Source organism: Siniperca chuatsi, linkage group LG2 (genome assembly GCF_020085105.1).
Source record: "Siniperca chuatsi isolate FFG_IHB_CAS linkage group LG2, ASM2008510v1, whole genome shotgun sequence".
NCBI lineage: Eukaryota > Metazoa > Chordata > Actinopteri > Centrarchiformes > Sinipercidae > Siniperca > Siniperca chuatsi.
This window is the reverse complement of record NC_058043.1, coordinates 7,721,981-7,740,843: the sequence shown is the minus strand read 5'-3', so window position 1 is coordinate 7,740,843 and position 18,863 is coordinate 7,721,981. Positions and strand designations below refer to the sequence as shown.

Below are 18,863 nucleotides of genomic sequence, written 5' to 3'. Positions count from 1 at the left end.
CAGTGTCTAAAGACAACCTTCAATTTAATTGCGCTACAGGAGCTGCCAGAAACTTTTTTTAATAAATACTCTGAACACATGCTTCAGGTCATTCTTTGTCTTTTTGTCTGTACCATGCTCTCCAACATACCACTACCACAGAGTCCAAACTGGCTTAGCTTATGAGCACTGGGACACACAATCCTTTCCACCACAACAAGGCAACTACACATGAATATAAATGCATAAACAGTTTGTTGCATGCACACATTTACACAAATGTACCCACACACACACACACACACACACACACAGTTAAAGAATCCAATAACAGATGCAATTTATGTTATAGTATGTTGACATAAGCTGTGTGTTCCAGTCATCCATATGTTTGGCAAAGGGAAATATCAACAGAAAGCTTTTTTATCACTTTGGTCCAACTTCTTTTATGATAAATCAATACTTTTAGTTTTATGCATACTGCGCCAATCTAAGCCAGGCTCATCCCAATTTAAGTGAAGCAACAATACTGCAAGCAGCAGGTTAAGTCCAAATATGGAGTTTACACCTGCTTCTTTACATGCAAACATCTGATACTTTGATGTTTGTGTTTGTTCAAAAGGCAAACATTTTAGGAAATAATGAATCTCTCTGCTGTGTCCATTCTACAACCTGCAGTACAGCTTTTGGCTGTGGCTCAGATAGCACACACTATGACTCATTAGTCCAAGTGGGACTGCCATTTGATGGCCACAAAACCATACAGCCCCCTCAAGAGGTGGGCTGCTATAAAAATACATCCTTAAAGTCTTCAAGCCTCAGAAGGCACAGAGGGCATTGCACCATGCATGTGTGCATGTGTGAGTGAGAGTGCATGTGTTGTGTGAATGTGTGCGAAACCCATTCTAACTCACATTGTTATCTGTCCTATTCCGGCGACTTAGATACTTTGAGACAAAGAATGAATATTTCATTGGATGGTTATGGGGGCAATAGAGGAGACTGTTTCCTATTGGAATTCTGCAGTGTCACCACAGCAAATGGAATTCTGTGTGGAGTGGAGGAGATTGGCCGAATCAGCTCATCTCAGAGTCCTGGAAAGCAAGGGCTGATAGAGAGACATTAAGAGAGGGGGAGGGTGAGAGAGAGAGAAGAAGAAGACAGAGGAAGATGCAGTCACACTAGAGAAAGAGAAGAAGAGTGTATAAGTGGAGTGATAAAGTAAGCAAGAGAGTATGCAAGGGGGTGCAAGAGGGGAATAGATGGGGAAGTGGAGAGAGAGGAAGAGCGACAGGGTGAAAGAGATAGCTCTCTTACAGTTTCCAATTAAATGTCTCATTTACCCCCTAATTCTTCTTATTCAGAGCTGCATTTGTTCAGATTTGCAGCGGCAGGACTGTAATTTCAGTGTGGTAATGGAGAAGCAACGCCTCTGCCATTGCATTTGGTACTGTTTAGGGATGATAATGGGCATCATTTCTAGGAGATAATTTCTCTAAATAAAAATGCCTCCCTAGATAAATGTGTGGGAAAGTGATATAAGCGATTGCTATATTCTAGTTTAATTTATAGGTGTTTGGCTCACAGTGATAACAACGCAGAGGAGTTAAAGGGCTCAGAGGCTAGCTCACAGTTGATTTGATTGGGGCATATGTGCAAGTGCATGTACGTGTGCGTGAGTGTATCCAGTCACCTTACTGAGCAGGCGATCACTGACGCTGCGGGCTAGTTGTTGAGTCTCTGCAATCTGGTCAGCTACTCGTTTCTGTTCATTCAGCTTCTCAGCCAGCATCTCCAGCTCTGTCAGAGCAAGCTGCAGGGGCAAGCGATCCACATGGCCCTTCGGTGTATTCTTAAGCATGTCCTAGAAAAGGTCACATGGAAAGTTTTAAGTAAAGACACTGCAAGAAAAAAAATGGAACATTCTTTGTGTATGATTTAATACTTTCCTCTGTATCCTGCAATATAATGAATTGTAACTAAATAATGTGCTCTAGTGAGAGTGTTGTCTTTGCCTTGATAAGTTCAAATCTGGGTCAAATACTCTCTTTGAGTTTAGGTGTGTGACTGTTACAGATTCCAGAGGCTTTAGGTAACTGTGTACACCACACTGACTGTCCAGTGGTTATGTAAACTTTCTAAAGCTCATTGTATTGCAATTTTTACCCTTTTGTAAGCAGTGTTGGCTTAAACAAACCAATAAAAACAAATTTGAAAACTCCAAATCATCAAAGTCTGTCTAACTGCAGGCTTTGTGGATTGCATGTCTATATTTGCCCTGCATCTATGACCCAGTGAAAGCTTGGTGTTGTCTTGATATGCATCTCAGATGTACCTTAGTGCCTTGAGCTCTAGTTCACTGTGATCTATGATTTAATACATACACTTCCTCTTTGGAGTACTGAGTTTAGGCTAGAAGAAAATGCCTGATTCACATTCATAACTTATCTTTTGAATTCATGGATAATCAATGCCTACTGAGGGATGAAATGAGCTACTGCAGATCCAGCAAGTCAAGCTCAAATCCAAATCTTTGCTCAGAATAGAAAGTGGAAGAGTCGGGATGTAAAGCCAGCAATATGAAAAACTGATGTGGCTAGCTACTTTTCAAGCTCTAGCTAACCCCAATGTAAAAGTATGTGAGGTACAACTTCTTGTACTTTGGATAAGTTAAAATCCATAATCGATTCTGTGGCCTTGCAGCTTTGCATCTTTATTAGTGTATGTGCTGCTGAATTTTTAATTCGACTCTAGTTTCTCGTATTGGAAGTAAGACTTGAAGAGACCCACTTCATTAAAACAAATGAAATGACTATACCTTTACAAACAACATTTTATACCTGCAGGAGCAATATGAACTGAGGGAATCGTTGAATGGGCTTAACCATCAGGCCATACAGAGTGATCCGGTCAACACTAGATGCCTGCTTCTTCTGGAAACAAATAGAGAAAAAAGAATTAAAATAGAACATGCAGTTGGAAAAATAATTTTGCACAGAAAGGCCATTAATAGGAAACTATGTTATTCCTACTTTAAGAGGAGCTTGTCAGAATCCTCTATAGACCATGTGCAGGCGTGTGAGTGGGTGAATAAGGTATGAAAATCAGGGTCTGTTAGTCATATGAGAGTATGAAAGAGTCTTAGTATTAAAGAGGAGATTTTTTGAGTGTTATTTCTAATGTATTACTGTGGGCGTAGGTCAGGAGAAGATATTATTTTGGTGTAGAGTCAAGTCTGTGCCACGATGACACCATCAGTATAAAAAGGCAAATCACTGGGCACATTTAATATATGGTATGGTAGTAAAGGGAAGATAAGATCGACTGTGAGTCAGAAATAATAAAAAATAAATAATAAAAATTGTTGATGAAACTTGAGAGATCTGACATCATCTGCTATACACTGCAGTAGCTAACATATAATCTGTTTTCTTTTTACTTTAAGTATATTTATTTTTCCTTAGGGTTAGGAAACTCTTTATGCACTTTTAAGATGACACACGTAGATTAGAACAGGATATCAGTTAAATTCATACTTGATATTATAAAATAAATTTGACTGATAAAATATGATCCAGTCAACCTTTGGGTTTTCCTAGCACTTAATGTTGCAGTCTATTAAATTCACAAATATCTGATGTTTCCAGCTGAGTGAAATGAATGATGAATAACCTACTTTTTTAGTCATGATATTGACATTATTAGACCTTCAGTCACTGTCACATATATCATCATCTTAATACTGGATATCATCAAATTACATTAAAACACTTTACACCATTTTCAAGGCACAGTATTTGGTCAAAAATACTGTGATATCTGACTTGAATTCTCACAAAAAATTTCCACCATTTTAAAAGGTGATGTCTTAATAAAGCAAAAAAATAAAACCAATTATGAAAATCTACATAGGGCAGTAACTTACATCCTTAGTTCAAAAATGCTCACAGGATAGGGTACTGATATATGTAAATGGCTCATGTACTATACACTCAAGAGATTCATGAACATTGTAACCCTAGTTCTATAAGCACAAGTGAAGTAATTTGACAGGTTCATCCACCTGTGGAGTTCACTCAAATTGACATGCACTTAACCTGACCATCAGTATGAATTTGACATTCTCCCATTGTACTGGCCCTATGTAAGGAGTAATGTGACCTAACTAGTCATCCATGAAGTCAGCAACTTATAGAGTAGCATGATGCAAAGATTAGAGTGCTCCTCCTGTGGCGAGCCTTGTGGAACAGCTTGACTGACATTACACAAAACTGAACACAGGCAGGCAAAAACACTTCACCACACCCAGCCTGACCAGGAACATTGTCACTGGTCAACAGACTTAAAAGTGAAAGTAAAAGTGCCTATACACTGTTTGATAAAATCAATCTTAAGCACTTTGCACATCACTGTGAGCGAGATGGGTAAAAGAAAGTCTTGGCAGCAGAATTAGCAGAAGCATAATGCTAGCTCACTGGTGTATTCTGCATCATTTCATGTTGTTCTCCAGATGGTTGGTTTGTAAACATGAATAACAGCAGCAGTCACATTGTGGGAGTTTGGTCCAAAATTTGTGACACAGCTTGTCTTTGATCGCCAAAGCTCTATGTCAGCCTTTGGGAGATTTGTCTCACAGTATGACTGAAGACCACTGTTTTTGATTGACAACCAAAGATTTCACCCCATTTCTCTTTCATCTGGGACAGCCAAGATCACACAATGTAAGTGGGCCTTAAGAGGAAGCCCCTGGCAACTATAGAGCAAACACCAAGCTAGGAAGACACCTTCTACCCAATTGCACATAGGAGAAATTTGCCCTCAGGGCTTTCTTCCAGAATGCCTTTTTGCCAGAAAACCTTACTACTTGGTTAGGTTTAGACACCAAAACTACTTGGTTAGGTTTAGAAAAAAGAAAGGCAGAAATCCTTTCTGCCAGAAAGTCCTGAAGGCAAACTTATCCCATGTGCAAAAAGCAGTGATCTCAAAGATGCTATTTTAATCTGCCAGATCCACAGTTCAGCAACTGGACAGATACAAAACCTTTCACAGGTAACCTTGTAAAACAAAGGTGAACCCTGAATGGATGCCATATAAAGTTTAAGGAGCAATAGGTAAAATCTTTACACCACACCTGACCAGGTTAAGATGTCATTGGAGATGGGCTCTTTCCTGTTTCTTGCACTGAAAATGCTTGAGTGGTGTCAGGTAGAGAGACAGTTGTGGGTGAGAGGGGTTTTAAGGAGAACCTCTATCTCTCGTTTGGAGGGCAGTCATGTTCAGTCAAACCTGTCTAACACAGATGGTGTCTAAAACCAAAACACTGCCTGAGATGATATCTATGCAGCAGTAGTTGACTGATCTCTCAGGACATGGTCTGAATTTTCTCAGTTGATAGAGAGGTCTTGCCTGTAATAATCACCAATAGGAAACACCAAACTGAGTCATGTTTCCAACAGCCATTGGAGCCTGGACCAACAGCAGGATCATCTTGACTGATATATTTCACCATCTCTGTCTTTTTGAGGGGGAGATGTAGGAATCCTGTTTCCCCACCAAGTAGAAGAAGTGGCACGCAGTCAGGAGTCTTTGCCTAATGTATTGGGAACTACAAGCTGTCAATAGTTCTCCATGAAGGAAGCAAGGAATAGTGGGTTATCTGATGTTATCAGCCAGAAGGCACCCAAAAGCTTGGGATTAGTTGGTTAGCATTGACAACCACCAGCAAGGCTGCTGAGGAAACTCTGAAGAAGTTCAAATTAGAGGTCTTCAGTGGTCCACTCAGTTCCTAATCACCAAATCCCGAGCCAGGGCAAGTCCAAATTATATTCAGTCTAATTGGGTCAGATAGGGTCCTGTTTTATTGCCACAAGTCTTGGATCTGTGTGTCAATATATCTGACACCCAAATGGATCAGAGCGGACTAGCTATCAACTCTGATCACATGGTTTGTTATAATCATCGCAGGAGAAAAATGTGTTTCTTGAGGCAAGACGCAGAGAGTGAACTGTGAAGTGCAGGGAAAAGGGGATGGTGATTTCACTACCCCACCCCTCCCCTAATGTTAAACATGGGGTCCCCTTCTTCATTATAATCCTATCACAACCATTCACTTTACCCTTGGAACTAGCTGGCTGTCGCTCGGTACATGTACATCCAGAATTAATCTTAATTTCTCGCAAATTTATGACTTTATAATCTCAGAGAATATTCGAGGTTTTTGGTGTTTAAATATTCTTTTCAGTGTACAAAAATAAAGAAATGTTGCTTGGATAATTGTAGGTATTTATTGATATCGCTGGATATCAATTTGCTAATTTTAGAAAGTTCTATTCAATCAAAAACAACTGATTTACACTCACCTAGATGCTTCTCTGCAAACGCAGCTCTCATATTACCTCATAATGTCTGTAAACTGTATTCAAACTCAATATAATAGTCCCTATCCCTGTAAATTTTCATTGCGTGCTTAAGGTCATGTGCATGCAGTCAGTGCCTCCACAATATTTTTAAAGCAACATTGTCTGTGAATCTGTCATTGATTCAATGTTTTTTCCAGTCTGTGTCTAGCCAATTTATTATTTGCTTTGTCTTCACATTGCCAGTGAGAGAGAGAGGAACCTTTTAACAGAAAGGAAGGGACACATGTTATCTGAAGTAACATGCAGGGCTGTCAGCTGTGTGATCTTGTTCTGTAAATCAGCAATACAGCTCAATGATCCAGGTCATACTCATGAATGAATGCTGGGCACACAGGGAATTGTTAAACTCAGCACATTTAAATAATAACCCTCCATGCACCCTAGCACTATTTTTCCATGTTCATGAGCCCTAATTAATATCTGAAACAGAAGGCATCTTGATTGTCTGGTTGTGGAAAATTGTCAAATTTCCACTTTTCATTTCACATATATACGTAGATTAACCAGAAGTGTTGTATTTTCCTATTTTTTTGTGTGAACCAGCCTGTATTCAAGTTGAGGTGTTTCATTATAAAACTCATGGGAGCTTTTCAAGATATACTAAAAAATGTCAAGTGCATATAGAAGCCTACAAATACATTTATTGTCAGATTCTGAGAATAATTATGTGATTACAACATGATTACAGGAAATGTCCAAGGTGGTCCAGGTAATCGAACATATCCCAGGGTTAGAACCATAGACTGTATAAAACATGGAGGTAGTGTCCGTGACGTCACCCGTAGGTTTCTGAAGAGCCGTTGTGAAGCTCAAAGTGGGCGGCTCCCGGTGGCTCCAGCCATCGCAATTTTGACAGTGCCTGACTCCGGCTAATCCAAAAATGGGCAAAGAGGTGGAGCTGAGATGGGTCAAATGAGGCCTGTTTGCTGAACCACCTAATGGCTAGCCACCTGATAGGGAAACCACCTGTCACGGGGAAATTAGCTATAGAGACCAAAACTGTTGTTTGTACTAGGCTGTAAGCATGTTTATTTCTGCTGTAATGTTGGGCATTTTAACATGGGGCTCTATGGGGATTGACTTGCTTCTGGGGCAAGCCTCAAGTGGCCATTCGAGGAACTGCAGTTTTTTCATCCACTTGGTTCTAACTAGCACAGCGGGTTATACAGCGCTTCAGTATAATTTGCCGCCTTAAGTGAATGCTACATGGTAGACAACACAATTTCACAAAATCAGGACACACTTTAATACCATCCATGAACCCAATGTAAATAACAATTTTGTATCTGTGTAAATAACCACCTTTTTACACACTGAATTAGTTGTCTGTCTCTTTGGAAACCTGAGAAGTATGTATTATTGAAGCCTTTCGCTTTGGGGCTCTGCTAGATTCAGTATCTGCTGAACACTACAGAGGAAAACAACAGAGGAACTAAAACACAATTGAGTTATTTTTATTTAAAAATTGAGAGGAAAAAAACATATAAAAACTATATTGTTGAGGGCTAAAGCTCACCTTTAAGAATTCCAGAAAAGCTGGTTTGGACATGCACGCCTTTTTAATAAGAGCCATGGCATTGGTGAAGTTGTTCACGTAATCACTGTATACATCCAGCACCATGGACTTGGAAAACTGTGGAAACAGAAACAAGCATAATTATCTGATTTTGTAACAACAGCCCTACAATAAGAGGGTCTTTTGCTCTGCCGTGTTTGTTATTTTGTCTTTACACCAGCATCAACAAACACAGTCATGTAATTTCTTCTGACATCTTGAATGTCTGGCTAACCATCCTGTTTGCAGGGTGACCCAGAGGTAATTTCAATGTAAAGAGAGGCTAGAAAATGACCATTTAAGTATAGTACTTTAAAAAAAGTGGTTTGTTTACCATACTGGTTACAGCAACACCCTTCATGAGCCATTTAAGATGTTGGGCAAAGAATGAGGTGTGAGAGTGTGTGTGGGGGAGGGGTTGTGTCTGTTGTGCGGTAGACATTTATTCTCTCTCCTCAATTAAACCCACACCAGGCAACTGATAGTGGCAGTTGGAGTGGTGGGGAATTAGCAAATCGCATGAAGGAATTAAATCTCTTTGCTCACACCCTCCTTCAGGTTCTTGCCTCTCAGATATTACTACCCCGCAGGTACAGATACATTGCCACATGAAAAAGGGGCAGCTCAATGAGGAGTACACAGTCCCAGCACTTTCCTTTTCCAGTGTGGCTTCACCTGATGGTAGGTCTTAGGATTTCAATGGAACAGCACTGTAATGGCCAGCAGAGAAGACAAGAGTCGAATCAGCCTCTCTAATAGAGAAATAATGAGCGGACCTTATGGATGAGCACACTGTAGAGACTCACAACAGAAACTCACACTGAACACTCATTCTAGTGTCAAAATTTGTAAACACATATCCCAGAGGGCATTGGATGGAACAGAGATATTCATCACAACTGTAATTGATTCCATGTTTGGGGTAAACTATCTCTGTTTGCTCAATCTAAAACCTGTAGCTCATTATAACTCTGGTAGCAGAGATTGTGTGATAAAGTTAGATAAAAATGCCAAGAAAAATATGAGTGCCTTTCCCCAGAATTCAAGTCTTTGATTGCTTTTAAGACAGAAACAAACAAAGATTGTACACAAACACACACACACACACACATACACATATATATATATATATATATATATATATATATATATATATATATATATATATATATATATATATATATATATATATAAGGCAGCAAATAAGCCTCCAATTTGCATTTCTATTTCTTTCACACTTAGGAGGATGCATACCAAAAACATGCACATGCACGCACACTAACCGAGGCAACAAATAAGTCTCCGATTTTCTCACTGCAGTCCCATTCAGCCACACGGGACGCCAGTGCAATCTGAAACATGGAGTGGCACTGTGTGATCTCCCTGATTCGGTAAAATATAGGCCGGATCTTCCTTGGACTCAGGATACGTGGATCAGCTTCCATCAATGGTCTGTGGTATTCCTGGTGAGATTGTGAGAGAAAATTGGGTTTTTATTGTTGTTGATTTGTGCATATGTATGTGTGTGGGTGGATGGGTGCTTAAGATGAATCAGCAGTCCACCTTCCTTAAGCATCTCTTCTTTTCAGCAGCATAAAAAGACAACTGAGGAGTAACAGACATATATCCTATGAATTGAGGAAAATGAGGAATTGTAGTCATGGTGCTTGGAAGCACATCAGTCCAAAGGATTCACCCATAAAACAGCATTTGCCACTAGCAAACATGTTCAGAAGTCAAGGTGACTTGTAATCATAAAAGCCAGAATAATAATGGCAAAAAGCAGCTCCCAGCAGCGTTACAGATGCAAAAGCAACATGGGAAAAGAGGCATTGATTGATTCTTCAGTCAGCCCTCATGCGGATATTAGCATAGCCTACAGAAATTATTTGACAGGTTCTTTGTGGACAATATTCTTTGTGGAAGCCAGTATACAAGATTTCTTTGAATCTGAACATGCTGAGGTGTAGATAATATTGTGTATCAGCCAAACATGAAAGATGAAAAGACTATTTAACACCAAAAATTAATCTATCTGAGCAACAGTGGTGGTCATTTTTGTTGATGTTTTGCATGTCTTATCTCCGCAAATCCATCACAGAAAATGAATCATCGACAGAAGTACCATGGGCAGGCAGCATAACATGAAGAATCTGTGTTCCAGCAATAATGAAAGTTAAAACCCTCAATGTCTAATTGTGCTTGTGGACTTTCATCTTTTATGTTATCTGTCTGGAGACACTGCATTTACTTCATGGCTGGACTGTCTGAATAACAAGAGAGATTTCAAAAGAGCTAAACCTCCCCAAGTATCACATGCAATCATGTCACTCGACAACAAGGGTAGCGCATTGTATCTTGACAGTGAAAGATTTTGCGGTGTATAAGGCAACCATTGATTGCTGCTGATTCCATTTCAATAGGTGCTTCTCTTATTTTTCTGTGATGAGGAGATAACAAGTCTCCTTTTCCCCACTAAAAAGAGAGATTAAAGAGGAACGGCTGCACCCCATCCTGCGCAAGTCTGACAGTCTCTCTCTCTTAGCATCAGCACAATGCCACAGAAATGAGGATGGCTGTTTTATCAGGATTATTTATGTTGAGACACCTTGGTAATTTGATGGATATCACCACTTCTCTTTTCAGTGTAATTCATAATAGCTAAATGGTGAAGATATTGCATGTGGCAGAGGAGGACAACAGGGACTTAACAGCTCACCTGCAAGATTCTCCTGAGAGACTCCAGGTAGCTCCGCTCGCTCTGAATGATGGAGCCGAGGATATGGCGTCTGACAACCTGCGTAGACAACAGACCAGTCAGGAAATCTAGCACTAAGAGGACATGATGGGGCTGCAGTGTGCGGTGTGCTTTCAGTTAAGCACGGTGCAGGTTGATGGATTGCACTATAATCATGTGTTTGTCACAGGAGGAAAAAGACTCAAAGAGGAGTAGGTCTGTTTGAACAAGGCCTCACTCGGAGTACTGAATCACTGGATTTCCTATGACATGAAAGTGGCTGTTCTAGCTGTTATAAAACACACTGCTTTTCCAAACACGATAAAGAGAATAGAGCATATAGATATGTAAAAATACTGAAATAACAAATGAAGACTTTTAACATTACAGCCTAGAGCCTTATCCCAAGGCTATTGGGTACAGAATATGTTCAAATAAATGCTAGATGTTAAGTACAATGCATGCATCTGCATGTGCAGGCTACATTTATTTAGGAAAAATAACACAAAATATTTGCAGAAACTGTCAGGTGCACCTGGTGGTTGGTCAGCCCCTCTGGCATGGGGCTCAGCTGTGGAGGAGGATGCTTCTCTTCTGACACAGCCACATCCAGGTATCCTGCATCATCCTCCTCTTCTGCAGACATTCAGACATGAAGGACAAAAATACAGAAAGGTTAAAAAGAGAAAGAGAGAGAGAGAGAGAGAGAGTGTGTGTGTGTGTGTGTGTGTGTGTGTGTACAGAATGATGAGACTGAGAGGGGAACAACAGAAAGGCAGGCTTCAGATCTCACTGCAGCTGGAGACACTGCGACACAATAAGTATATTACCTGAAAAGACAGAGAGAGAGAGAGCAATGCAGAAATGAGTGAGAAAGAGAGGCAGAGAGGCCTTCGGAAAAAAAGAAATAACTTCCAAAACAATACTGTATCTCTGTAGGAGTAAAGGAGGCACACAGAAGTGTGTCTGCAAAAACACGATCCAACACATTCTCATCTCTGCATTGGCACCATAAAGACATAGATACCAGAAGCTTCCACCGTTCCAATTAAAGACTTTGGAATGATAACAGAGGATTGGTGGAAAAGAAATATAATGCTGTGCAGATTTCCCCCGATCAACATCTAAAAATAGCAGCACTGGCCTCTTTACCTCTTTGTGATGGCTCAGAGATTTGTTTGAGGCATGGGTCTGGTATCTATGGTTTATGGAGCTGCTCGATACTCCATTAATGGATGCTAATCTCTCTCTATTGTTAGACAAGGGTTCCTATAACACAACCTATATCGTACCGCATGAGTTGCTTCATCCTTCTCTTTCTCACACATCAAAAACTTTACTCAACCATATCATCTGTCTTAAAACTGAGAAAGCCTGTCTGTTTTGTTTATTATAGTTATAATCAGTGAGATCTTTCTTTTTCAGTACTTTCATTTCTCCCTGAAGGGATTTGTATAAAGAAAAAGTGAGACTTTCTGCCTTGAAGACTACTTTGGCTTGGCTAGCTTTACACATTGGCAACTGCCTATAATTTAAAAAGTCAACTGTTACAAAACCCAAACTTCATAACCAATACCCATTAATAAAAATAGTAGTAGTAGTAGTAAAAATAACTTTCATACAAAAAGCCCAGCTGACCAACATTTACAAAGATTTCAGACTTCCCTGCATTACCCAATTGATCTTTTCTCTGCAGGAAGGAAACTTTTCGCATGACGGCTATTTTGGTCTTTTCAAGCCCATCCTTCGTTCCACTTCTCGCCGCCTTCATGAGCTGCTGAACCTGGTTGGAAGGAGCAGACACAAACAATGAAGGAGCGTTAGAGCACGAGGAAAGTGCCATGCTGTGGAGACTTGATAATCTACGGTGCTCCTCTGGAGAGAGATGGAGGGAAGTGGCGCTCAGTGGGCTCATCATGAATCTCACCATCTGCGACTCCCTGTGGGTCGCTGTACAGCCTCTAATCAGACAGTCTATGAGCATATCATGGAGAGATTATGGTAACAGAGTGAGCTCCACATCAGAGTACCAGAGCTGCATTGCTCAGTGTTGGAGAATTCAGTTGACCGCAAACTCCACCCTGAGCATCACAGAGGCCCTGCAACCAGACTCCACAGACCAAGAATACACCAAGGGTGGTAGTATTTTTAAATGATGCTACTTCAGGAAAGTAGGTCATTGATTGGGGGCAAGTTGCACTGGTGTTTATGGAAATAAATACGCAGAATATTATTTAATAATTCATGTGTCCCATAAATGTGTCTTGCATTAAACCAGGCAGGGAAAGAGATAGACCGACAGAGAGTCTCAAAGCAAAGTTACAGTCCAAAGGAAAGCTGGGAAGGATGGTGCAGAGAGTCAGTTAAGCCTTTGAGTCAGCTGAGCATATACAACACAGCATATTTCAGCTCTGAGTGATCATCTATCCTATTGGCAAACATCTAGCAGAGTGATTTGAGCTCTGCGAAGATTTAGTGTGATATAGCTGTGTTCACTTGCTGCTGGAGATATACCTTGATGTCATAGTTGTGCTTGCCAGACAGCCTCATGGCCAGTTCACGTTTGGTCTTGGCACATCGTTCCCTCAGCCGACGCACTTCAGGAGAGAGCTACAGGTGTTGGACAGGGACAGGCGAGGCATGGGGGCAGGTTGCATTTAGCCACAAGAGGCGAAGGGAGGAGGAAAAAGTAGGGGAGAGGAAATAGAAAAAGGAAATGGAGGCAAAGTGATCAAGGCAAAACAAGCTACGCAACATCAGGAATTAATCACAAGCATAGAGAGTGAAGGCTTGGAGCACTGCTTTGGTCAAAGGGGTTATGTTGTATGAGACTAATGGACACTGATTTATAGAAGGGTGGGGGGAGGGGTGCAGGAAGTTTAGGGCAAATATTAAAGAAGAAAACTCTGTCGCAGCTCTCCCAAGCTGCTCGAATTAAGTAGTGAACTGAATAAGTGGAGAACTTCAGGTACTTTTGGAGAAAAATTAGACACAGTCTGTCTACACAATAAACAATTAATCAGACTAATTAAAAACAATATGTTTTTGATGAAGGCTGCACTAGCCGAAAAGGGTTGCTGGGCCCTAATAGTCAAGGTTTCATTAATTGTTCAACTAGTGCAGCTGACTCCTTCCTTTTGTTCAGTCACCTGGGACTCACAAGCATGCTGAGAGAACTGTGGAGGATTTTCACAACACACCTTCCTGTAATTACCTAAGCAACTCATTTCAAATCCCAGTATAACATTTTTTTACTTTTGGTCTCCCTCGTTTCTCAAAGCATTGATTTAACTCAGGATTTTCTAGGATTACAATGGTATTATAACCATACATAAACACCTTCAATATGTAAAAATATGTAAAGGCAGGTATAAATCTATATATTAATAATGATTCAACATGGCAAAATACTTTTTTATTGGTATGACTCCAAAGTTTCCCTATGCCTGCAATGGTGCATGCACGTTAAAGGCTGGTGAAGCATAAAGGAAATGCAGTACAATGTGAATGTGCACACAGTGCCATCATGTGGAAGACTGACACTGTGTAGCCGTGCTGCACAACACTGATGAATAACATCCTTAGCAGAGAAGAGGCAAGGAGATCTGAGGCTTTTCAAACAGAAATGCCTCTTGTTTACTTTCTGTTATAAATTTTTCATGTTCTTTATAGTTTCCTTCCAGTTCTATACATTAATAAAGACAACTGCGCAAGAGGAGCAGGAGATGAAATATTCTCCTTGATTATCTTTTAAGTGTCTGAAACCAACCAAAACAACCTGTCCGGGCATGATGCCATTTAAAATAAACAGACGATTTGTGTAAGGTAAATACACACATCAGGCATGCATCCACACACACGGCAATACTACCTTGCTCCGTGTTGGTAGTTTGGTCTCGTTATCAGACTGCTCGTCATAGCTTTCAAACTCACTGGAGCTCCATCTGTTGTCTGCATCCAGAGGACCACTGTCTCTCTGAACATCTTCATAGATCATATCTGCTAAACACACAATAATATTACACATCAGAAGCTCTACACCAAGATTCATGAGTGGACAAACATCCTTAACAAACATAATTCTGTCGCAGCTACAAACCTTCATCAGGAGAGAGGGGGTCCTCACTTGGAACATCATCATAGATCACCTCTGAAGCCTCCACTGTCTGTGGCTCAGCTTCAGCCACACATAAAGCTGGCAAAGACAACCAGTAACATCAAAGTAAACAAACATTGTTTTTAAATGGAAAAAGAGCAGTTCCTGTCTTCTATCTTTTATCTTCCTTTCTGTTTGATAGTTGCACCTCCTGTTGTTAGATCATTCTTTTACATTTCTCCCCCAAAAACAACACACACAAGGGCATGCGCACACAGCTCAAAACTACATTGCCTGAATCCTTTTGGCAACGCAGAATAGATAAAAGACGCCAGATCTTCTAGCCTCGGGTTAGGAATTTACACAGCCTTTGAATATTTACATATCATTGTATCATTTGCATTTAACATTCTTCTTCAGGGAGATCTGGCACGTCTCTTGTGCATGTTGCCATAATGGCTTGGTCCATGTGATGCAACATGATTGTATCCAGCTTGTTTGAGCTATTGACCCATTCTATCTCCATGCTCGGCAGGATTTGTCATTAACTGCTTTGAGAGTGTTTCAGCCTAATTTAGCTCAGTGAGCTTTATTGATTTGGTTTTAAACTGTGATTTGTCTGTAACACTTTCTTCTAAGCCCTGAACAGCAACAATCACTGTTTTCAATTAATCTGATTGGAGATGTGTATTCTGTCATGGATTATAAAGCAGAGTTCAGTCTAAAATTCGAAATAACCTTGGACACAATCCAGGAGATGAACAAAGAGCAAGTGTTTTTCGACAAAAGAGGATTAGCTACACAAATGTTCTTTATATCTCGCTCACTTTCCTACGCTTGTGCATTCAGAAAGGATTCAGAATAGAGAAGAAAACAACTGGATTTGGGCTATCAGCCTGACTATCAGCATATCTGCAAAGTGACTAGGCCTCTTGGGAACATGGCTTGTTATTTCAAACGTGGTAAACCAGAAGTTCCTCACTGTGTTTTCTTACTTTTATTTAACTTTTCTCTACAGTGACACTCCAATAAACTCGTTCATAGGTCACACTGACACTGCAGGCAATCAAAAAATACACTGCCATTATGAATACATCCTAGTAGTTGAAAATATGAATGCAAAAAACATAGCAAAGCATTTGTGAATCAATGTCAAATAATCACATCACAATGTGCCATGACCACAATCAAGGAGTGAAAGGACATGGTTGCTGTTACAAACAGGAAATACTTAATTATTCATAATGATCCATATAAAGTACATTTGGTCAAACTAAAACACAGTAAACAATAAACAAGATGCCCTCCACAGCAGGTTCATACATCTGCAAAATATTTCCTGGAGTCTGTACCAAATGTAAAAACACAATTGTAGCATTGTAATAGATGTATCATTAAGATCAGTAAAAAGGTAGTATATATTTATTTTGTTTAAAGTTAGCTTGTTTTTCGTTGTGTTTTCGTTACCGCCATATTTCTACAGCTGAGAATGGACAAAAACTCTCGATAGAGCCATTCGCAAGTTTCGCAGCCACCGTAGTTTCTCCCACACGCTTAGAACAGGAGGGTGATCCAAGTAGCATTCAAATGGTTGCAAACGGCAGTTTCACTAGATGCCACTAAATCCTACATACTGGACCTTTGAATATACTGTACATGTTCGAAATGGCAGCAGAGGCTTGTGTGGGAAAATACATCAGAAGAGTGGGACATAAAAAACGGCTTCTTTACATCTCTCATTTCTGAGCCACCTTCATATAACGGCAGCACTGCTGACTGAGTCGAAATCCAAAAGCAATTTTCCCTCATGGAAATGGTTCTCTATTGATCCTCATCCTGAATTAATTGGATTCATGTCATGTCTGTGTAGAAATCAAATCATGGTTGAGAATACCTGCGAGCAAGCTAGTGTGTATTGTGTCAGTAAGTGTTTGAATGGAGTGTGTACGTGTGTGTGTTTGTGCTCATGGATGTGTCTGTACATATGTGTGTCTGGCCTCTTTCCCCGAAGAAATCAATGAACCATAAGATCATTGTAGGCCTATAATATAGTGTTCTTGCCACCTTTGATCAAGGTCAAGAAATGCAATGTGCAGTACTAACAAAATACTGGTACACAATTTATATTGCCAGTGTCATTATGGTGTGCTCCACAGTGCTGTTTACGCAACTCTGGAGTCCCATTTGGTTTTCTAACAGATCTGTCTGCGATGTGAACACTATAATACATAGGTGGAATGAGCTTGAATCCCAAGGCAAGCTTAGGTTTAATCTTTTTGGTCTGAAATTGAACCCTTGATCTACAATATAAGGTGCATCACGTCCCTGTCAATATAATTTAGTTCTGTACCTTCAGAGATGTCCCTTGAGCCGGAGCCTTCCTTGACAATTTCTTTGCTGTGATCTCCTGAATCAACCGGCGTCTCCACAGCTGACAGCACCACAGGAAGCCCCTGGAGCTCCTCTCCCACACAAGGAGCTGAGGTACTGGGCTCGGCTGCTGCTGCTGAGGCCCTGGAAGGTACCCAAATGTTAGCACAGTTAAAGTAACACTGAGTGCTGTGTGCCTCATTATGAGTAGATTTTAGTGAGAGGAAGGGGAGGCAGAGTGGCTAGAAGTGGGAGTTGCTAGTTCTTTGCTATCCAAGCAAGCAAATGCATACTCCCTAAAGTCTGACAGAACACATATTGCTGCTGTCAGTTATTGGGATATTTTTGAGGGAACACTATTTTTACATATGGGCAGCTGTGCATTTTTACATCCACCAGGGAGGCTGTCTTTTCTTTCCCCTTTGTTTGTCTGTGTATTTGATAGTTAACAGAAATATGTCAAAAACCAATTAACAGATTTCAATGAAATCTGGAGGAAAGTGAGGGCATGTGACATGGAGCAAGTGATTCATTTTTTTGTGTCAATTTGGTCCGTTCATCTTGTGTATTGGATAATGTCTTTTGCGCTCTTTTGTGTGCTGTTCCTTGTAACACAATTGTAAATGTATTAAGAGACTAGCTAGTTCACATGTAACTAGAATTATTAACTTATTATCTTAGAATTATACTTCGTACACGGATTCTATTCACATTGCGGATCAAAGATTTTTTACAGAATTACTCAGCATTGTGATATAGGGTGTTTTCACCATTTTCACATGATGTACTGCACTCAATTGAATGAAAATTATCCAGCATATGAAGTCTATAACTGTCTACTATTATGTGTATTTTGATACAGTTGTGGAGTCAGATACAGATTAAACATTTTCCATCACCAAATAACACATTTAGAGAATTGTTCAACCTTGGTAGAGGTATAGGTTTTCTGCTTTCTTTCTTTTTCTTTTTTTTTCTATGTAGGCTTTACTGGCCCTTTGGTCATGAAACTTTTTCATCCACACAGGACCTTTAGTGAAAGTGAAAATAGTAAAATATTCAGAATTAAAGAGTAGATCTTTTACATAATTATTTGTGACAACAATTTCTGCCACTTTTTCCCAATAAGTTGTATTAATAGTGAGTGTATGGGGGTTAGTTGTGCTTATCCACATTTTCAGAAGAAATATATACTGTATATATTTATATATATATATAATCACACCTACTGCTTGTTACTTGAGTTACTTTACTTGCCCCTGAGCACTGTCAAATCATTATCTGTCATGCCTGCGGCTTACCATAATCACCGCTGGCTTTCTGAATGAAAACATGCCCTGAACCACCTATTAAAAACAGACTCTGACATCATAGGGGAAAATCTTGTTGACACAGCTATCACATGGCCTGTGTTGAGGCTGCCAGTGAAGGATTGTCCTCCCCCACATGACTGATAATATGACAGGATCCAGCATGTAGGAGAGTCCCATCTACACTAATTAAACCTGTCCCTCTGCTAAACACCTCAGCAAGGCTTGTAATGCCAGCAGCAGCAGCAGCAGCCACTCAAAGTGATGGGCAACTTGTAGACAAACAGGAGGTGCCAGGAAAAAAAATGTGCACAAAATGCACAAAATTTGGAGCTGTTGAGGAGGCAGCCTTGCAGACTCTTACTTTACAATAAAGTGGCAATGGAAGTAGACTATC

At 40.2% G+C, this 18,863-nt stretch overlaps 1 protein-coding gene across 5 annotated transcripts in view; it reads right to left on the bottom strand.

Annotated features, from left to right (window-relative positions):
• arhgef10la (Rho guanine nucleotide exchange factor (GEF) 10-like a) overlaps positions 1 to 18,863 on the bottom strand; it is a 112,586-nt gene that overhangs the window by 79,622 nt on the left and 14,101 nt on the right. The window contains exons 4-14 of one of the 5 annotated variants that reach the window (XM_044181984.1): positions 17,137 to 17,300; positions 14,790 to 14,885; positions 14,562 to 14,692; positions 13,205 to 13,300; positions 12,365 to 12,473; positions 11,226 to 11,326; positions 10,673 to 10,750; positions 9,237 to 9,416; positions 7,915 to 8,031; positions 2,820 to 2,912; positions 1,673 to 1,843 (exon numbers count right to left, since the gene is read on the bottom strand). In XM_044181984.1, coding sequence (XP_044037919.1) covers positions 1,673 to 1,843; positions 2,820 to 2,912; positions 7,915 to 8,031; positions 9,237 to 9,416; positions 10,673 to 10,750; positions 11,226 to 11,326; positions 12,365 to 12,473; positions 13,205 to 13,300; positions 14,562 to 14,692; positions 14,790 to 14,885; positions 17,137 to 17,300 — 1,336 coding nt within the window. The remainder of the gene's footprint in view (positions 1 to 1,672; positions 1,844 to 2,819; positions 2,913 to 7,914; positions 8,032 to 9,236; positions 9,417 to 10,672; positions 10,751 to 11,225; positions 11,327 to 12,364; positions 12,474 to 13,204; positions 13,301 to 14,561; positions 14,693 to 14,789; positions 14,886 to 17,136; positions 17,301 to 18,863) is intronic. The other 4 variants (XM_044182001.1, XM_044181993.1, XM_044182011.1 and 1 more) reach the window with 4 other exon arrangements.